The sequence below is a fragment of the Trichomycterus rosablanca genome, chromosome 13, assembly GCF_030014385.1.
Source record: "Trichomycterus rosablanca isolate fTriRos1 chromosome 13, fTriRos1.hap1, whole genome shotgun sequence".
In the NCBI taxonomy this organism is placed as follows: Eukaryota; Metazoa; Chordata; class Actinopteri; order Siluriformes; family Trichomycteridae; genus Trichomycterus; species Trichomycterus rosablanca.
Window position 1 is genome coordinate 5,106,977 of NC_086000.1, and position 19,908 is coordinate 5,126,884.

The window sequence follows — 19,908 nt, forward strand, 5'->3', positions numbered from 1 at the left end:
TGGGTAGCTTCTCAGCCATCCGCCAATAGCGTCCCATGTATGAAATCAACTGGGCAAACCAACTGAGGAAATCCGCGAACCAGCGAAAAATCCGCGATTTATATTTAGATATGCTTGCATATAAAATCCGCGATAGAGTGAAGCCGCGAAAGTCGAAGCGCGATATAGCGAGGGATTACTGTAAATGAAATAAAGTTGAGCAGATAAAACATGAAATATCTCATCCTGTCTACATTTAAATAAAAGTCAAAGTAAATGTAAGGAACACTGCATTTTTATTGTTTGCATTTTCCATGCTGTCCCAACTTTTTCTGATTTGGGGTTGTATATAATCAACTATATATAAATAAATATATATATATATATATATATATATTAGTAAATATATTGTATATGTATTTTTATTGTTTTATTACCCCTCGCAAAGCTACCACAAACCCCTCTTTGGGTAACCCTGCACTGCACCGTGGGGAATCGGCCAGGTCATCTTGATTTTACTTCACATAAACAAGGGCATCGGTTGTGCAATACACAGCAGCGCTAATTCCACTCTTCCGCTATTATCGCCACCCGTTTACTACCACTCCAGGGCCAATTATAAGCACAGTTAATGAAGCGGAAAGACGAAAATACCCCGTGCAACGCGAATGATGACTGAAGCGTTAATTAAAACAGACTTGTGGATGACCTTTGTGTATAAAAACTCGAGAGGAGCGCTATGCTAACTGCGCTTTAAGGAGGAGGATGGACACAGTTTGTTGAGATTTGAATGTGACTCACCAGTAACGGTCTGGATGCTCAGTTTTGTCTTGGGCAGTGACAGCTAGGTATCCGTTTTTACTGTCTTTCGATCCATCAAAGATGAGCTCAAGCCCAGAAAACGCTGCAGCTTTTTAATAGTTTCAGGTTGTATTTCTTGTTGCAGCGGCGGACTGACACGATAACAATGATTTTCCGAAGTTAAATCTTTTCACTATATTATGTACAGTAAATGGTAAAAGATATACACTGATCAGCCATAACACCTCCTTATTTCTACACTCACTGTCCATTTTATCAGCTCCACTTACCATATAGAAGCACTTTGTAGTTCTACAATTACTGACTGTAGTCCATCAGTTTCTCTGCATGCTTTTTACCCCCTTTCATGCTGTTCTTTAATGGTCAGAACCCCCACAGGACCACCAAAGAGCAGGTATTATTTAGGTGGTGAATCATTCTCACCACTGCAGTGACACTGACATGGTGGTGGTGTGTTAGTGTGTGTTGTGCTGGTATGAGTGGATCAGTTGGTCCACCTTGTAGATGTAAAGTCAGAGACGATCGCTCATCTATTGCTGCTGTTTGAGTTGGTCATCTTCTGAATCTAGACCTTCATCAGTGGTCACAGGACGCTGCCCATTGGGCGCTGTTGGCTGGATATTTTTGGTTTGAGGACTATTCTCAGTCCATCAGTGACAGTGAGGTGTTTAAAAACACCATCCACTCAAACCAGCACAACACACACTGCAGTGCTGAGAATAATACCACCACCCAAATAATACCTGCTTTGTGGTGGTCCTGTGGGGGTCCTGACCATTAAAGAACAGCATGAAATTACAGTCAGTAACTGTAGAACTACAAAGTGCTTCTATATGGTAAGTGGAGCTGATAAAATGGACAGTGAGTGTAGAAACAAGGAGGTGATTTTAATGTTATGGTTGATCGTGTATATACTTGCACTCGTGCATTCACAGCCTACACCACACCTCTTTCTCCATGCTTACCTGTGTGAGAGGCGTTCACTGTCGTATTTCTCACCAGGTCTTCGAAGACGCCTCTCTGGAACATCAGATTCATGATTCATGACTTGATGTTTTTCTTAGACAGCAATGACTAACAGACAAATATCAATGTATCGATTAAGCAACATCTCGTTATTACTGAAGATCTTGAACTTACACGTGGACACTTAAACAGCAGCTGATTTGACCATGGAGAGCAATGCAAAATATAGTCTTCACTTGGATCTTTAAGGTTGTAAGCTCAGACCCCTTGTTGATGGACTGATTAGGATTGTTTTTCCTAGTATGTACGCCATTTTTCTTTATTGACAGTTATTATTATTATAATACTCCATATTTGCATATAGCTGAGTCCCTGTACAGCCCTCCCATCTATCTATCTAGCTCTCCATCCATCCATCCATCCATCTAGCCATTGCTCCGTGGTCCAGTTCCGATGCTCACGTGCCCATTGTTGGTGCTTTCGGCAGTGGACAGGGGTCAGCATAGGCACCCTGACTGGTCTGCGGCTATGTAGCCCCATACACAACAAGATGTGATGCTCTGTGTATTCTGACACCTTTCTATCAGAACCAGCATTAACCTCTTCAGCAGTTTGAGCTACAGTAGCTCGTCTGTTGGAGCCTTCGCTCCATATGTGTATCAATGAGCCTTGGCTGCCCATGATCCTGTCACCAGTTTACTACTGTTCCTTCCTTGGACTACTTTTGATAGATACTGACCACTGCAGACCGGGGATACCCCACACATCAACTTTGAGGATAAAATGTTCACTTGCTGCCTAATATATCCCACCCACTAACAGGTGCCGTGATGAAGAGATAATCAGTGTTATTCACTTCTGGTAGACACTACCTGCAGTTCGCTACCTACCTACCTACCTAAGTGCTGAGCCATGACCCCTCTTTGCTTGTAAAGGCTTAGGTGGACCCTCCTTTTCTACTCAGCCAAGATACCCTGACCTGTTCCCAATTTAACCATTTAACCATATAGTGGAAAAAGAAAAATACGTACATCCAGAGGTTCATGAGAGCCGATCAGGTTTATTCGATCTGCTTCCTAAAGGCAATGCCCGCGTGAACATAAAAAGTGAGATTCTTCCACAGAGTAACGGCGTTAAATTAATACTCCATCGTCAGCACCGTCCTTAATGTTGCCGTAATATTAGTATCATAATGCTCAGATTTATTTCAGAATTATTGACTCATCCCACCCCCTCCCCCCACCCCCCGTTTTAACCCCGAGAATGTACATCGAACGTTGAAGCGTCCGTTAAAAACACAAGTTGTGGAATCGCCAATACGGAGCAGCGTAAGGCCTTGGAGTGGTGGAGGAGTGATGGTTGCGCAACCTTGAGAGACGTCGGCTGTTCTTCTAGGGGCACTCGACACACACGCACACACACACACACACAGAGAAACATACACACACACACACACACACACACACACAATGTCATGTGACATAGCACGTTAAAAAAAGGCATGGTTTTTTAAGCATGGACGGCAGGTAGAGGGAGTAAAAGCGAAGAAGCGGGTGGTGGAGTGTGCCCGTGCGCCACACACGTGGCACGTCCGTATTCAGAGCGTAAAAAATGAGGACTGGAGTGCGAGGCTACTTAAAGGATACGTACAGAAGTAAAAGCGCGTGAGTTCGAGTCGGGAGTTCAAGTTTGAGAGGCAGTCTGGAGTGTTTCCTTTTTTTCCATTTTTTAAATCTTAAATAAAACAAAAGGTTCTTTGTTCAATTCCCCTTTTGAAAAAGTTCAGTCGGACTTTCCATAGGGAGGTACCTGCAGTTCCTGTTTGCTCCTGTCCGTATTTAGCTTGTCGGGTCTCTCCTGCGAGCCGCGTTATGTTCAAGTGCCAGGGTTAGGTTGCCAGACCCTGTAAATAATGCCCCCTTTCCAGACACACACAATGCACACACATTAACACACACACACACACACACACACACACAAAGTGCATTTCAATCCAGGAGGTCCAGGCGTCCTTCTCGCCTCTCGCCGGGTCGTCCTCTCTACTCCTTGTTGAGCAGCTTGTCGGCCTCCTGGTACGTTGGATACTTCACGGTCTCGATCTTCTCCTTCACCTTGTACGACGGATACAGCCCCGTCTGGCCGCTCTTGCGGTTCATGCCTTTGGAGTAGCCGTCCCAGTGGTTCCCGGCCACGCCCACGACGTCCCCGGGCTCCAGCGCGATCTCTCCCTGGCCTCGCGGACGGTGGGCGTAGATGGCCACCTGGTTGTGCGCGTTCTGGCCGCCGAAGTAGTAGATGTCGTCCAGCGAGTGGAAGTAGGAGGAGGCGTCCGGGTGCAGGGTCTGCATGATCTCGTAGGCCACGCGGCACACCTGTTCGGGAGGGAGAGTTTGAGGTCAGTTCTTGGGGTCAATACATTGGTTATAATATCACAACACTGTCGCGTTTGGCACAAAGTGATGAGCTTGTACAGACTCTCTGTCTCTGTCCCTATGTGTTTATTCTACAACGACTGCTTCTTTTCACCCGCACGAGGAAGGTTCGTCACGCACCCATCTCCATTATCCCCGTCTCATCGCGCAGGCGCCATCGATCAGCCGGTGGAGTCTGTAATCGTTATGAGGAATCCCTACGGCGCTCCCATCCCCGGACCCGAGCGCCCCAATACGCTTCTTTAAATGAATCATTTCACATTGTTTATTCTTATTTCGTTCACCAGCTTCATATCACAAGCAGAAATAATGAAGCTTTGTTTTCTCTTTTGCATGAGCAGCTTTGGTGATTAAAAATTCAGACAAATCGTTTGAACAGTAGTACTGCTAATATAAAACATTATTTTCAGTAAACAAATAAAAAAGCAGCTTCTTATTCCTTTTGAGGATTTTTTTTTATATAGGAGTGTTTAGTCGTTGTGGCCTTTAGCACAGTTGAGGTACTAAATACAACAACAACAAACTTCTTTTTTTTACAACCCCAAATCAGAAAAAGTTGGGACAGTATGGAAAGCACAAATAATAAAAAACACAGTTTCTTACATTTACTTTGACATTTATTTGATTGCAGACAGTTTGAACCTGAGATATTTCAAGTTTCAGAAATAAACCTCCGTTCCTGCATTTCAGGCCTGCAACACATTCCAAAAAAGTTGGGACGGGGGGCAACTAAATAATGATGTGATTTCAAACAGGTGATTATAATCAAGGTTTGGTACGAAAGCAGCATCCAGGAAAGGCTGAGACCTTGATGAGCAAAGATGATCAGAGGATCTCCAGTTTGTCAACAAATGTGTGAGAAAATGCTTGATCTGAACTCAATCCCTCAGACGGCACTGCATCAAGAACCGCCACACTCAACAATAGCTGATATAACCACATGGGTGAGGGATTACTTTGGCAAACCTTTGTCCAGCACTACAATACAGAGTTACATGCACAAACACCACTTAAAACTTTACTGTGCAATAAAGAAGCCTTATGTTAACCAGGTCCAGAAGCGGCGTCGACTTCTCTGGGCTCGAAGGCATCTAGGATGGACCATCACACAGTGGAAACGTGTATTGTGGTCAGATGAATCAGCATTCCAGGTCTTTTTTGGAAAAAATGGACGCTGTGTGCTCTGAACCAAAGACAAAAAGGACCATCCAGACTGTTATCAGGAACGAGTCCAAAAGCCAGGGTCTGTCATGGTATGGGGCTGTGTCAGTGCCCTTGGCAAAGGTCATTTACACTTCAGTGGTGGTGGCATTAATGTAGACACCTTAGAGCAACATATGCTGCATTCAGGGACGTCAGGCATTTTTCAACAAGACGATGCAAAACCACATGCTGCACACATTACAAAGGCATGGCTGCGGAAGAAGAGGGTATGGGTACAATGTGCCTTATTGGTCAGTAGCTAACTGGGGCAACGTTCAATCATCTAGAAGTTTGAGCGATGTGACAAGCAGGGAAATCAAAAGCAAATGTGGCAAATTGGCCCCAAGGAAGCAACAAAATTAATGGCACTGCATCACTCCACAGGTAACAATGGCACTGGCCAAAAAGCGCCAAAGGGGGCTGACAAAGCATGCAGAGAAACAGATGGACTACAGTCAGTAATTGTAGAGCTACAAAGCACTCCTATCTGGTAAGTGGAGCTGATAAAATGGACAGTGAGTGTAGAAACAAGGAGGTGGTTTAGAAGCTGGGGTCAGAGCACATGGTCAGCTGTTGTACGACATCCCTGGAGCCAAGAGGGTTAATGTGTCTTGCTCAAGGACCCAAATGTGGCTAGCGCACCATCCAAGTGGTGGCTCGAACATATATGAGTCGTTTTATCATGATATCAGTTTCTATAGTATAGTATAGTATAGTAATTAATTAGTAAAAGTATATTAATACTATACTTACATGTATGTGTTTTTGCTGCGTACCATGTAAATACAGCCTGAACCTAAATGAACCTAAATCTGGACAATTCAACAAGACAACAACCCTAAAACAGTCAAAAACAACAAAACTAGTTTTATAAGAAGCTTTAAATGCTGTTTAAAATGTCAGTCAAAGGAACCTTGTAACCTCAGAGCATTAAAGCCAATTTGCTGAACGCCAATTATTCCTCATCACAGACGTCTAAAAGCTTCAACTGCATCAAGGCGCTAACGTTGTTTGTTTATGGAGTCGAAACACTTTTCTTTCCTCAATTATCTGTTTACAAATGCAGGTACAAAGTCAAAGGGATCGTGTGTCATTTTAAAGTGGACACACGCAATAAAAACATATTAAATAACTAATAAAACAACCTAACACACATTTTTATCGACTGTATGCATTTTAGTATCAAAATGGTCTATCACGGAGCTTTGGCCACGCCTCCCCCTTTAGACACAGCCAATCACGTCCATGTAAATAGATAGAAGTCACATATATATATACACTGATCAGCCCTAACATTAAAACCACCTCCTTGTTTCTACACTCACTGTCCATTTTATCAGCTTTGTCAGCTGTTGTACGGCACCCCTGGAGCCAAGAGGGTTAAATGTGTCTTGCTCAAGGGCCCAAATGTGGCTAGCGCACCATCCAAGTGGATGCTCGAATATATATGAATCGTTTTATCATGATATCAGTTTCTATAGTATAGTATAGTATTAATACTATACTAACATGTACAGTACAGGCCAAAAGTTTGGACACACCTTCTCATTCAATGCGTTTTCTGTATTTTCATGACTATTTACATTGTAGATTCTCACTGAAGGCATCAAAACTATGAATGAACACATGTGGAATTATGTACTTAACAAAAAAAGGTGAAATAACTGAAAACATGTTTTATATTCTAGTTTCTTCAAAATAGCCACCCTTTGCTCTGATTACTGCTTTGCACACTCTTGGCATTCTCTCAATGAGCTTTAAGAGGTAGTCACCTGAAATGGTTTTCAGGTGTGCCTTATCAGGGTTAATTAGTGGAATTTCTTGCTTTATCAATGGGGTTGGGACCATCAGTTGTGTTGTGCAGAAGACAGGTTACTACACAGCCGACAGCCCTATTGGACAACTGTTAAAATTCATATTATGGCAAGAACCAATCAGCTAACTAAAGAAAAACGAGTGGCCATCATTACTTTAAGAAATGAAGGTCAGTCAGTCCGGAAAATTGCAAAAACTTTAAATGTGTCCCCAAGTGGAGTCACAAAAACCATCAAACGCTACAGCGAAACTGGCACACACGAGGACCGACCCAGGAAAGGAAGACCAAGAGTCACCTCTGCTTCTCAGGACAAGTTCATCCGAGTCACCAGCCTCAGAAATCGCAAGTTAACAGCAGCTCAGATCACAGACCAGTTGAATGCCACACAGAGTTCTAGCAGCAGACCCATCTCTAGAACAACTGTTAAGAGGAGACTGTGCAAATCAGGCCTTCATGGTCAAATAGCTGCTAGGAAACCACTGCTAAGGAGAGGCAACAAGCAGAAGAGATTTGTTTGGGCCAAAAAACACAAGGAATGGACATTAGACCAGTGGAAATCTGTGCTTTGGTCTGATGAGTCCAAATTTGAGATCTTTGGTTCCAACCGCCGTGTCTTTGTGAGACGCAGAAAAGGTGAACGGATGGATTCCACATGCCTGGTTCCCACTGTGAAGCATGGAGGAGGAGCTGTGATGGTGTGGGGGTGTTTTGCTGGTGACACTGTTGGGGATTTATTCAAAATTGAAGGCACACTGAACCAGCATGGCTACCACAGCATCCTGCAGCGACATGCCATCCCATCTGGTTTGCGTTTAGTTGGACCATCGTTTATTTTTCAACAGGACAATGACCCCAAACACACCTCCAGGCTGTGTAAGGGCTATTTGACCAAGAAGGAGAGTGATGGAGTGCTGCGGCAGATGACTTGGCCTCCACAGTCACCGGACCTGAACCCAATCGAGATGGTTTGGGGTGAGCTGGACCGCAGAGTGAAGGCAAAGGGGCCAACAAGTGCTAAACACCTCTGGGAACTCCTTCAAGACTGTTGGAAAACCATTTCAGGTGACTACCTCTTAAAGCTCATTGAGAGAATGCCAAGAGTGTGCAAAGCAGTAATCAGAGCAAAGGGTGGCTATTTTGAAGAAACTAGAATATAAAACATGTTTTCAGTTATTTCACCTTTTTTTGTTAAGTACATAATTCCACATGTGTTCATTCATAGTTTTGATGCCTTCAGTGAGAATCTACAATGTAAATAGTCATGAAAATACAGAAAACGCATTGAATGAGAAGGTGTGTCCAAACTTTTGGCCTGTACTGTATGTGTTTTGAATAGAAATACAGTATGTATGTAGGTGGGATACCTGCGAGGAGAAGGTGCAGACCAGGTAGTTGGTCCGGGACAGGAAATGGATGTCGAGGATGACTCCTCTTAGCGAGTTCTCGGTGTAGCGGTTGTGCAGACCGGCCGACCAGGAGATGGAGTTATCGCTGATGAACTCGTAATCGGGGTACCTGACGAACACACAAGGGAGAAAAAATAATGTATATTAAAAATAATCAATCACTGACATTTATTATCTTTTATTTATTATTTATTATCATTTTTTGTCAGGTTTTCAGACATTTGTGCTAATGTATTAAAATATCATATGTACACAAGTGTGCACACCCTTTGATATGACACCCAAAAGTGAGCTGAGGTGCATTTTGTGTTCACTGATACTGCTTGAGATGTTTCTACAAGATGTTTGGAGTCCACATGTGGTAAATTCAATTAATTGGACATGATTGGTGATTGCCAACACCTGCCTATATAAGGTCCCACAGTTGACAGTGTATATCAGAGCAAACTCCAAGCCATGGGGTCAAAGGAAATATCTGCAGACCTCAGAAACAGGACTGTATCAGGGCATAGATCTGGAGACGGGTACAGAAAAATTGCTGCAGCTTTACACGCCCCAAAGAGCACAGTGGCCTCCATCATTCATAAATGGAAGAAGTCTGGAACCACCGACTATCTTCCTTGGCCAGGGAGATGAGCAGGAACCTGAGGGTCACTCTGACAGAGCTCTGGGGTATCCTTGTGGAGATGGGAGAACCTATCAGAAGATCAACCATCCAGGCAGCACTCCACAAATCGCGCCTTTATTGGTAGAGCGACCAGACGGAAGTCACTCCTTAGTAAAAGGCACATGACGGCACCTAGAGGACTCTCAAACCATGAGAAACCAGATTCTCTGAACACCAAGCATCACCGTACAGTGAAGCATGGCGGTGGCAGCATCATGATGTGGGGATGTTTATCAGCAGCGGGACCGCGGCGACTAGTCCTGATAGAGGGAAAGATGAATGCAGTACAGAAATAAACTGTACATGGACAAACTATCGGAAGCTTAATACTGTACTGGCTTGTTCACGTGATGATCACGTGTGTAGAGAAGCACACTTTTACACTGACGGAATTATGGAATCCTCAAAAAGACAAAATGCACTCAATGTGTGAACACATACATCAAACATTGTAAGCACAGTTAGCATTCAGTTAGCAAACGCTCACTTGGACTTGGCCTCCTGCAGCAGCGAGGGGTCATCGGTGGCCAGGTAGACGCGCTTCTTGTCCACGTGCGTGCGGCGTGCCAGGATCTGGAACTGGTCCTCCACGTGCTGCATGTACTCCTCTATGGGGTGGAACGCCGCCTCGGTGCCCACCTTATCCGTCCGGCGCACGTGCACTCTGCGGAGAAGAGGAGAAGAACCTGAATCAGACGTGAATCAGTGCGCTAGGGCTGGAAGAGTGATATGGATTCTGAATATGGATTCTGAACTTAAGCTCTCAGGTTCGAATCCCAGACTGTGCTATCGACCTGGCCAGGTGGCCACACAGGCATGACTGGTTTTGCCTGGTCGAATTTATTGCTGCTGAGGCATTTAGCCAACACAGCTAAAATACAACTGAGGGTTAAGGGTGTTGCTGAGGGGCCCAACAGGGCAACTCGCTGGCTGTGGGGCTTGAACCGGCAACCTTCTGATTACTAGTCCAGTACTTTAACTACTTTAACAACACACTGTGACAGTATACAGTCTAAGCAATTAAGGTTTAAGGGCCTTGCTTGGGGGCCCAACAGGGCAACTTGATGGCTGTGGGACTTAAACCAATGACCTTCTGATTACTAGTCCAGTACTTTAACAACACACTGTGACAGTATACAGTCTAAGCAATTATGGTTTAAGGGCCTTGCTCAGAGGCCCACCAGTGACAGCCTGGCAGTGGTGGGGCTTGAACCGGTGACCTTCTGATTACTAGTCAAGTATCGTAACCACTAGCTTACAACTGCCCTACCTGTCCGATAGAGGCGCCTGCAAAAGTGACGTATGACCTGGAACGATTAGCGTGTCTCTCTGTACGCTATGCAGCTCTCTATGAGATTCCACCACTGACAGGTGAAAAGATGCAGCTGATGATCAGCCACCAGTGAGACGGGGGTGAGACGAGTCTGCGTCCCCCCCTCGGCCAGCGCCGGTGTTGTGCATTCCTTCTTTCTTACCCTATGATGGGATGTTTGAAGCCCAGCCTGCTGGTGGCCTCCTGCATCTCCTTCTCCAGCCAGGCCTGCGGTCGCACCAGGTACTTGACGAACTGGGAGACCCACCAGACGGAGGGGTCTCCGTGCAGACGCTGCAGGCGCTCGGACAGATCCTCGGGGATGGCCAGCGGCAGGTAGGGAGGACGCGGGTGCAGGCTGTCTACGATGGGCAGCTCGATCACTTGCACGTCCTTGTCGTTAGCTTCGCCTGCTCCAACGTACACACACACACACACACACACACACACACACACACACACACACACACACACACACACACACACACACACACACATTCAGCGCTACATCAATATAGTTGATTGCTGAAGTGCCCAATGTAAATGACTATTTTTTTCAGGATCAAGGTCGGACAGTAACAGAATCAATTACATTAATAAAAAAATGCCTACAGGGTCGAGACGTCCGCTAGAGTCAAACAAGTCATTTAATAGACATATTTTTAGGAACTTAATTGGAAAGGTTTTAATCAGCTGTTTGATTGCAGGAATTCATTCCTGTATTTCAAGCCTGCAAAACATTCCAAAAAAAAGGTTGGACGGGGGTAATTTAGGGCTAGTAATGAGGTTCATCCATCCGTCCGTCCGTCCGTCCATCCATCCATCCACCCACCACATATCTATCTATCATCCGTCCATCCATCCATCCATCGTCTGTCCATCCATCCATCCATCCATCCATCCATCTATCTATCGTCTGTCCATCCGTCTATCTATCCAATTACCTATCCATCCATCCATCCATCCATCCATCCATCTACTTATCCATCTATCCATCCATCCATCTATCTATCCATCCATCCATCCAAGTATCTATCCATCCATCCATCCATCCATCTATCTATCCAATTATCCATCCATCCATCTATCTATCTATCCATGCATCAATCCATCCATGCATCCATCATCCGTCTATCCATTTATCTGTATATCTCTGCCAGGCGCTACAGAGCCCTGCACACAAAAACCAGTAACAGTTTTTTCCCCCGAGTGCCATCAAACTATAACTGGCAAACAAGATTGGAAGGGATTTGCATGTTTCTCCCTCTACAGTGCATAATATCATTAAACCATTCAAGGAATCAGGAGGAATTTCAGTGCATAAAGGCCAAGGGCGCAAGTTTAAGCTGAACACCTGTGATCTTCCATCCCTTAGATGGCACTGAATCAAGAACCACCACTCAACAATAGCTGATATAACCACATGGGTGAGGGATTACTTTGGCAAACCTTTGTCAAGCACTACAATACAGAGTTACATGCACAAATGTCACTTAATATATACTGAACAAAAAAGCAGCGTTGAGTTCTCCAGGCTCTTGGATGGACCATCACACAGTGGAAGTGTGTATTGTGGTCAGATTAATCAGCATTCCAGGTCTTTTTTGGAAGAAATGAACCTCATGTGTTCTGTACCAAAGAAACGGGCCATCCGGACTGTCATCAGCGACACGTCCAACAGCCAGGGTCTGTCATGATATGTGGTTGTGTAATTTACACTTCTGTGATGGTGACATTAATGCAGAAAAGATTCAGATTTCAGAGCAACATATGCTGCCTTTTCCGGGGACGTCCCGGAAGGTGTGGCAGTGGATGGCTTAAATAATGTAATTATTATTTATGACACTTATGGCACTAAATGGTTTAAAAGCAGCTCTTCGGGAGGACTTTATTAAAAAATTCTCCTTCATACTTACATAAAGAAAGGTTTAGGAATGTAATTAATGAGCATACTGACCTTTCTCGTTTGCTCTCCGTGTGGAGAGGTGGTATTGAATTTCAAAGTGATATCAGAATGAATAATGCTGTACTGGTTAAAGAGGGGAAAATATTGAATCGTTTTGAATATATATATATATATATATATAAACACACTGATTAGCCATAACATTAAAACAACCTCCTTGTTTCTACACTCACTGTCCATTTTATCAGCTCCACTTACCATATAGAAGCACTTTGTAGTTCTAGAATTACTGACTGTAGTCCATCTGTTTCTCTACATACTTTTTAACCTGCTTTCACCCTGTTCTTCAATGGTCAGGACCCCCACAGGACCACCACAGAGCAGGTATTATTTAGGTGGTGGATGATTCTCAGCACTGCAGTGACACTGACATGGTGGTGGTGTGTTAGTGTGTGTTGTGCTGGTATGAGTGGATCAGACACAGCAGTGCTGCTGGAGTTTTTAAATACGGTGTCCACTCACTGTCCACTCTATTAGACACGCCTACCTAGTTGGTTCACCTTGTAGATGTAAAGTCAGAGACGATCGCTCATCTATTGCTGCTGTTTGAGTTGGTCATCTTCCAGACCTTCATCAGTGGTCACAGGACGCTGCCCACTGGGCGCTGTTGGCTGGATATATTTGGTTGGTGGACAATTCTCAGTCCAGCAGTGACAGTGAGGTGCTTAAAAACTCCAGCAGCGCTGCTGTGTCTTATCCACTCATACCAGCACAACACACACTAACACACCACCACCATGTCAGTGTCACTGCAGTGCTGAGAATGATCCACCACCTAAATAATACCTGCTCTGTGGTGGTCCTGTGGGGGTCCTGACCATTGAAGAACAGCATGAAAGGGGGCTAACAAAGCATGCAGAGAAACAGATGGACTACAGTCAGTAATTGTAGAACTACAAAGTGCTTCTATATGGTAAGTGGAGGTGATAAAATGGACAGTGAGTGTAGAAACAAGGAGGTGGTTTTAATGTTATGGCTGATCGGCGTGTACACATGTGCAGGATCACTGGATGCTTGCTTAAAAAAACCTGAGCATAGTAGTAAAGCGGTGCTTAATGTTTCTATTACCCAATCATGAATTTCCGCCCTTGTGGCTAAGACAGCCTCTACTACTCTGGAAAGGCTTTCCATAAAGGTGTCTGTTGGAATTTGTGGCCATTCAAGTCAAAGGAGTGTTGATGAGGTCAACACCTGACTCTAAATCAACGTTCCAATTCATCAAGGTCTTCAATAGGGCTATAACATGTCTTTAAGGATGTTGCTTTGAGGACAAGACCACAGGTCCTGAACCCTCCGCAAACTGTCGCCAAATTTAATAAACAGTGTAACACACTGTACAATACACACCTTGTAACTCAACGTCCTACTTGACTTATCGTGTGTGCGACTGCCGCATCATCAAAGTGTGAATATTCGTGTGGAATGACCGTCAGATCTACTCTCAAAGCGTCCACATGTATCTGTGTTTAGCTGGATTTCCCTCCTGTTTCACTTTTAAACTTGTGTTACAGCTCGGGATGTTGAGCAATTGTAAGAATCAGAAGAGAGAGTCTAAAAACAACCCCATTATTTTACACTAGCCTAAAATATATGCAGTTCTACAGGACCATGAAACGCATTAACAGGTTTCCCATACATCCTTATGGGAAAAAAAACCTTGGAACTGAACACCTTGTAAACTTGATGCCACTCCCAGAACCGACTGACGTTGAGTTTCAAGTTACAACTGTAATTCCATGGGTGTAGCTGAAGCACCTGAACTGAATGATGAATAATGAGAAGTGTTGTACACTTTACTGTTTTCTTTTACTTGCCCTTGTTTACTGGCCCATATAGAGCGGAGGCTCCAGACTTCAGAACAGAAGTGGTGGGAACTCCTGTCCTGTGGGAGCGAATGAAGAAAAAAGCCTTTCTCTGTTTTAAGGTCACCTCTTTTATGTTTAGAAGGCGTTCTCTCCTTGCCCCGGGCATCTTTGTTGAAACACACAGCCTGCTTTCTACTGGGAATTTGATTGAAAGATGCTAATTCTAATAAACCAATTAACAAAACAAATACTGTTGGTGTATTTTCCTATTATATTTTTACAACCCCAAATCAGAAAAAGTTGGGACAGTATGGACAATGCAAAAAAAGTTGGGACGGGGCAAATTAGGGCTAGTATGCGTGAGAAAATGATTGAAATGTTTAAAAGCAAAGAAAGATTGGAAGGGATTTGCATATTTCTCCCTCTACAGTGCATAATATCATTAAACTATTCAAGGAATCAGGAGGAATTTCAGTGCGTAAAGGCCAAGGGTGCAAGCTTAATCAAGAACCTCCACTCAACAATAGCTGATATAACCACATGGGTGAGGGATTACTTTGGCAAACCTTTGTCAAGCACTACAATACAGAGTTACATGCACAAATACCACTTACAACTTTACTGTACAAAAAAGAAGCCTTATGTTAAGCGTCGTCGACTTCTCTGGGCTGGGAGGAATCTAGGATGGACCATCACACAGTGGAAACGTTTATTGTGATCAGATGAATCAGCATTCCAGCACACCGTGTGCTCCGGAACAAAGACGAAAAGGACCATCCAGACTGTCCAAAAGCCAGGGTGTGTCATGGTATGTGGGTGTGTCAGTGCCCTTGGCAAAGGTAATGTACACTTTTGTGACGGCAGCATTAATGCATAAAAGTACATTGAGATCTTAGAGCAACATGTGCTGCCTTCAAGACGTCATCTTTTCCAGGGACGTCCGTGCATTTATCAACAAGCTGCACACACGAGGAAGAAGAGGGTACGGGTACTGGACTGGCCTGCCTGCAGTCCTGACCTGTCCCCAATAGAGAATGTGTGGAGAACCCGACCCCGTACTGTTGCACTGAAAACTAAATCACTTGGTCTCCTCGGTGCCAAAACATCTTATGAGAATAGAAACATTACAAAGTGGTAAATGCTTTACCGTCCCAACTTTTTTTGGAATGTGTTGCAGGCCTGAAATGCAGGAAGTAAATGTAAGAAACTTCATGTGTTTTTTTATTATTATTTGCATTTTCCACGCTGTCCCAACGTTTTCTGATTTGGGGTTGTATTTACTTTATTTAATTCAATAAACTCAGTTCTGTTACTTTCAGTTTCCTGGGATGGACCAAAACACATTCTGAGTAGTTACGTACGTGTGTGTGTTACTGGATTAAGTATTGAACTAAGATAAAAATGTCACCCGTTCGGTGGAACGGCCCCAGTGCTGTTGAAACTTGCTGATCCAACCAGTTTTAACCAGTTTAAATTTACACTTTCCCATTTCACAAGAGCTAACATTCCAACTGTAACTGCAGGTCATGCCTCGGAAACGTACCCTTGCCGCCTCTTGTTGGTTTCACTCTGTTTAGGCTCATTGATCCAACAGACGAGCTGCTGTAACTCAGATTGCTGAAGACGTTAATGCTGGTTCTGATAGAAAGGTGTCAGAATACACAGTGCATCACAGTTTGTTGTGTATGGGGCAGCATAGCCACAGTCCAGTCAGGGTGCCCATGCTGACCCCTGTCAACCGCTAAAAGCGCCAACAATGGGCACATCGGGACTGGACCACAGAGCAATGGAAGAAGGCGGCCTGGTCTGATGAATCAAGTCCGATCCATGGAGGCCCCACCTCACAACTTTAACTTAGAGGAGTTAAAGGATCTGCTGACATCATGGTGTCGGACACCACAGCACACCTTCAGGGGTCTAGTGGAGTCCATGCCTCGATGGGTCAGGGCTGTTTTGGTAGCAGGTGATCATGACAATAAAGGCGTGTTTTCAATATGTCGTGTTTTCAATATTTCCAGGTGTACGGTACGTACCTGACCAGTGTCCGGTGGAGGCCCCGGTCCGGTCGGTGCAGGTCTCGCTGACGGGTTTGAACACCGTCTCCCAGCCGCCGGTGGCGTAGCGCCAGTTCTGCGATTCCAGGATGAGCGTGCGCTGGGTGCCGTAGGCGATCATGAAGCAGTAGACCACGTGATGCAGCTGGCATCCGTAACCGCAGCCCTTATTGATGTTGCACACCAGCTTCCGGGCCTTGCTGCAGTCTGGCGGGTTCTATAAGGATAGCAAAGATATAAATACAAAGCTCTTCTGAAAAGACTTTTGAAGTGCATCTGTAGATATTAGTGTCTGTTAAGTCGAAAAAGCATTTGTGACCTGCATTGCGAGGAAACCGGTCCCACCGACACCGCCAACAAAGACGCAAGCACCTCTGAAAGCTCTAAAATCCCTTCACAACATACTCTTACCGGACACTTTATTAGGAACACCTAGACACCTGTAGATGCCCTAAACCTTTTCAAACCTTGGAATCAAGCACATAAGAGCCAATTATATATATACACACACACTGATCAGCCATAACCTGTCCACTCTATTAGACACGCCTACCTAGTTGATCCACCTTGTAGATGTAAAGTCAGAGACGATCGCTCATCTATTGCTGCTGTTTGAGTCGGTCGTCTTCTAGACCTTCATCGGCGGTCACAGGACGCTGCCCATGGGGTGCTGTTGGGTGGATGTTTTTGGTTGGTGGACTATTCTCAGTCCAGCAGTGACAGTGAGGTGTTTAAAAACTCCATCAGTGCTGCTGTGTCTGATCCACTCATACCGGCACAACACACACTAACACACCACCACCATGTCAGAGTCACTGCAGTGCTGAGAATGATCCACCACCTAAATAATACCTGCTCTGTGGTGGTCCTGTGGGGGTCCTGACCATTGAAGAACAGCATGAAAGGGGGCTAACAAAGCATGTAGAGAAACAGATGGACTACAGTCAGTAATTGTAGAACTTCAAAGTGCTTCTATATGGTAAGTGGAGCTGATAAATTGGACGGTGGGGTTCAATTCCCAGGTGGAGCAGCCCAGGTCTTTTGAGTGATGGACTGGCGATCTGCCCAGCGTGTTTCCAACCTATCGCCCAGTCAATTGGACCCACCGCAACTCTGAATAGGATAAAGCGGTGGTAAAACCAACAATGAATGAATAGAAAGACTCTTCATGAATAGAAGATTGTGGAATTCGATCCATTTTTTGTGTGTATCACTGTGATCAAATGAGCGATGCTCGGGACTTCTAGGTACAAATAGGTCAACCAGGCGTGGCACTTCTAGGAAAATGTCACAGCGCTCAAATGTCCGGTGTGTGTTTAATGTTGGTGAATAAGCGGTTATGCTATACATGAATTGATCAGCATGATTCTGCTGTGTAGCTACAAGTGGGTAGTGAAAAAAAAAACATCCAGTGAACGGCAGTCCTGCTATGAGAAATGGCCGGACTGATTTGAGCTGACAGTATAGGTAGAGTATCTGCAAATGACCACACTGTATGACTGTGGTGAACAAAATCGAATCTCTGAGTGCACATCGTTACAAACCTTGAAGCGAATGAGCTAGAACGGTAGAAGATCACATCAGGTTCTACTCCTGCCAGACAAGAACTTGCTGTTAACACCGAACTCTGATCCTATCATCTCTGAGATTCATCCGAACAGAGAGCTAGTGCTGAACGTAGCCTGTCGGAAGCAGAACCCGCTGAGGTCATTCGCTTCGAGACGCTTCTTCGCATTTCAGATTTAAGTTAGACGATTCCTTGAACGTTCTCATCAACGAAGCGATTCCGTCTGGAGAATCGCCACTTTCTTTGTTCTCAATGCAGCCTGTATGGCATCAACACCCAGCCAAGTCGCTCAGATCCTTATTTTGATGTCTGATGGAAACGTTACCAAGTTCTCAACCAGAGTCTATATGACTAAGCAGGTATACCGGTCCTCCAAACCCTCTCAGATACCAATTTAGAGAAACGAAAGCAGATTTTGCATGTAGCCATGTACATATACACCGATCAGCCATAACATTAAAACCACCATTTTATCAGCTCCACTTACCATATAGAAGCACTTTGTAGTTCTACAATTACTGACTGTAGTCCATCTGATTCTCTGCATGCTTTATTTTAACCTGCTTTCACCCTGTTCTTCAATGGTCAGGACCCCCAAAGGACCACCACAGAGCAGGTATTATTTAGGTGGTGGATCATTCTCAGCACTGCAGTGACACTGACATGGTGGTGGTGTGTTAGTGTGTGTTGTGCTGGTATGAGTGGATCAGACACAGCAGCTCTGCTGAAGTTTTTAAATACCGTGTCCACTCACTGTCCACTCTATTAGACACGCCTACCTAGTCGGTCCACCTTGTAGATGTAAAGTCAGAGACGATCGCTCATCTATTGCTGCTGGTTGAGTCGGTCATCTTCTAGACCTTCACCAGTGGTCACAGGACGCTGCCCACAAAGAGCTGTTGGCTGGATATTTTTGGTTGGTGGACTATTCTCAGTCCAGCAGTGACAGTGAGGTGTTTAAAAACTCCATCAGCGCTCCATGCAGCACAACACACACTAACACACCACCACCATGTCAGTGTCACTGCAGTGCTGAGAATCATCCACCACCTAAATAATACCTGCTCTGTGGGGGTGCTGACCATTAAAGAACAGCATGAAAGGGGGCTAACAAAGCATGCAGAGAAACAGATGGACTACAGTCAGTAATTGTAGAACTACAAAGTGCTTCTATATGGTAAGTGGAGCTGATAAAATGGACAGTGTGTGTAGAAACAAGGAGGTGGTTTTAATGTTATGGCTGATCGTGTATATACACTCGACATGAGGGGGTCTCAGCAAGCCTAGATGGGGGATCTATTTTAACCTGACTGTAGCCTACCTGGGTCTTTAAGACACATATGGACAGATATTTGATTTGCCCACCACAAATGTGCAAAGGTCAACGGACGACAACTATTCGGTGGTTGATGCAGATGCAGACATTGGGTCTGTCCGAAAACCTAGTGAGCTGCCTTGCTGCCTACTGCCTACCTAGACAGGATCATCAGTCAGATTATCACTTTGAAATAAGGCACCTCAGTAGGCAGCATTTTTAGGCATCCAAGAATTTAGACATGCCTTCTTCTCTATGTAGAGAGATCACTAGGTTTTCGGACAGACCCTATACCCTGAGAACTGAATTGCCCCTGTACTATTATATAAGATGAAGTCCATCTGGACACCTGATTATTTAATTCCATTCCTCGCTTAATCCTGATTGATATGAAACCGCTTGCCTGCGTCGCATTAATTACAGCCTCTACTTCTCTGACAGGGGTTTTCACAAGATTTTGAAGTGCGGCTGTTTTGTGCCCATTCAGTAAAAAGACCGAAATTGCACTTCATCATTAATCGCGTCTCTAAAGAAATGAATTCTTTATAAATATTACAAGCTGTTCGCTTTCAATACAGACATTCACTTCAACTCAATG

At 44.6% G+C, this 19,908-nt stretch overlaps 1 protein-coding gene across 5 annotated transcripts in view; it reads right to left on the reverse strand.

Annotated features, from left to right (window-relative positions):
- Positions 1 to 2,807: 2,807 nt before the first annotated feature.
- fut8a (fucosyltransferase 8a (alpha (1,6) fucosyltransferase)) overlaps positions 2,808 to 19,908 on the reverse strand; it is a 77,199-nt gene continuing 60,098 nt past the window's right edge. For all 5 annotated transcript variants that reach the window (XM_063007343.1, XM_063007340.1, XM_063007339.1 and 2 more), the window contains 5 exons: positions 16,408 to 16,645; positions 10,767 to 11,013; positions 9,779 to 9,955; positions 8,583 to 8,733; positions 2,808 to 4,139 (listed from right to left, as the gene is read on the reverse strand). In XM_063007343.1, the coding sequence (XP_062863413.1) occupies positions 3,807 to 4,139; positions 8,583 to 8,733; positions 9,779 to 9,955; positions 10,767 to 11,013; positions 16,408 to 16,645 (1,146 nt within the window). In that variant the 3' untranslated portion in view covers positions 2,808 to 3,806. The remainder of the gene's footprint in view (positions 4,140 to 8,582; positions 8,734 to 9,778; positions 9,956 to 10,766; positions 11,014 to 16,407; positions 16,646 to 19,908) is intronic.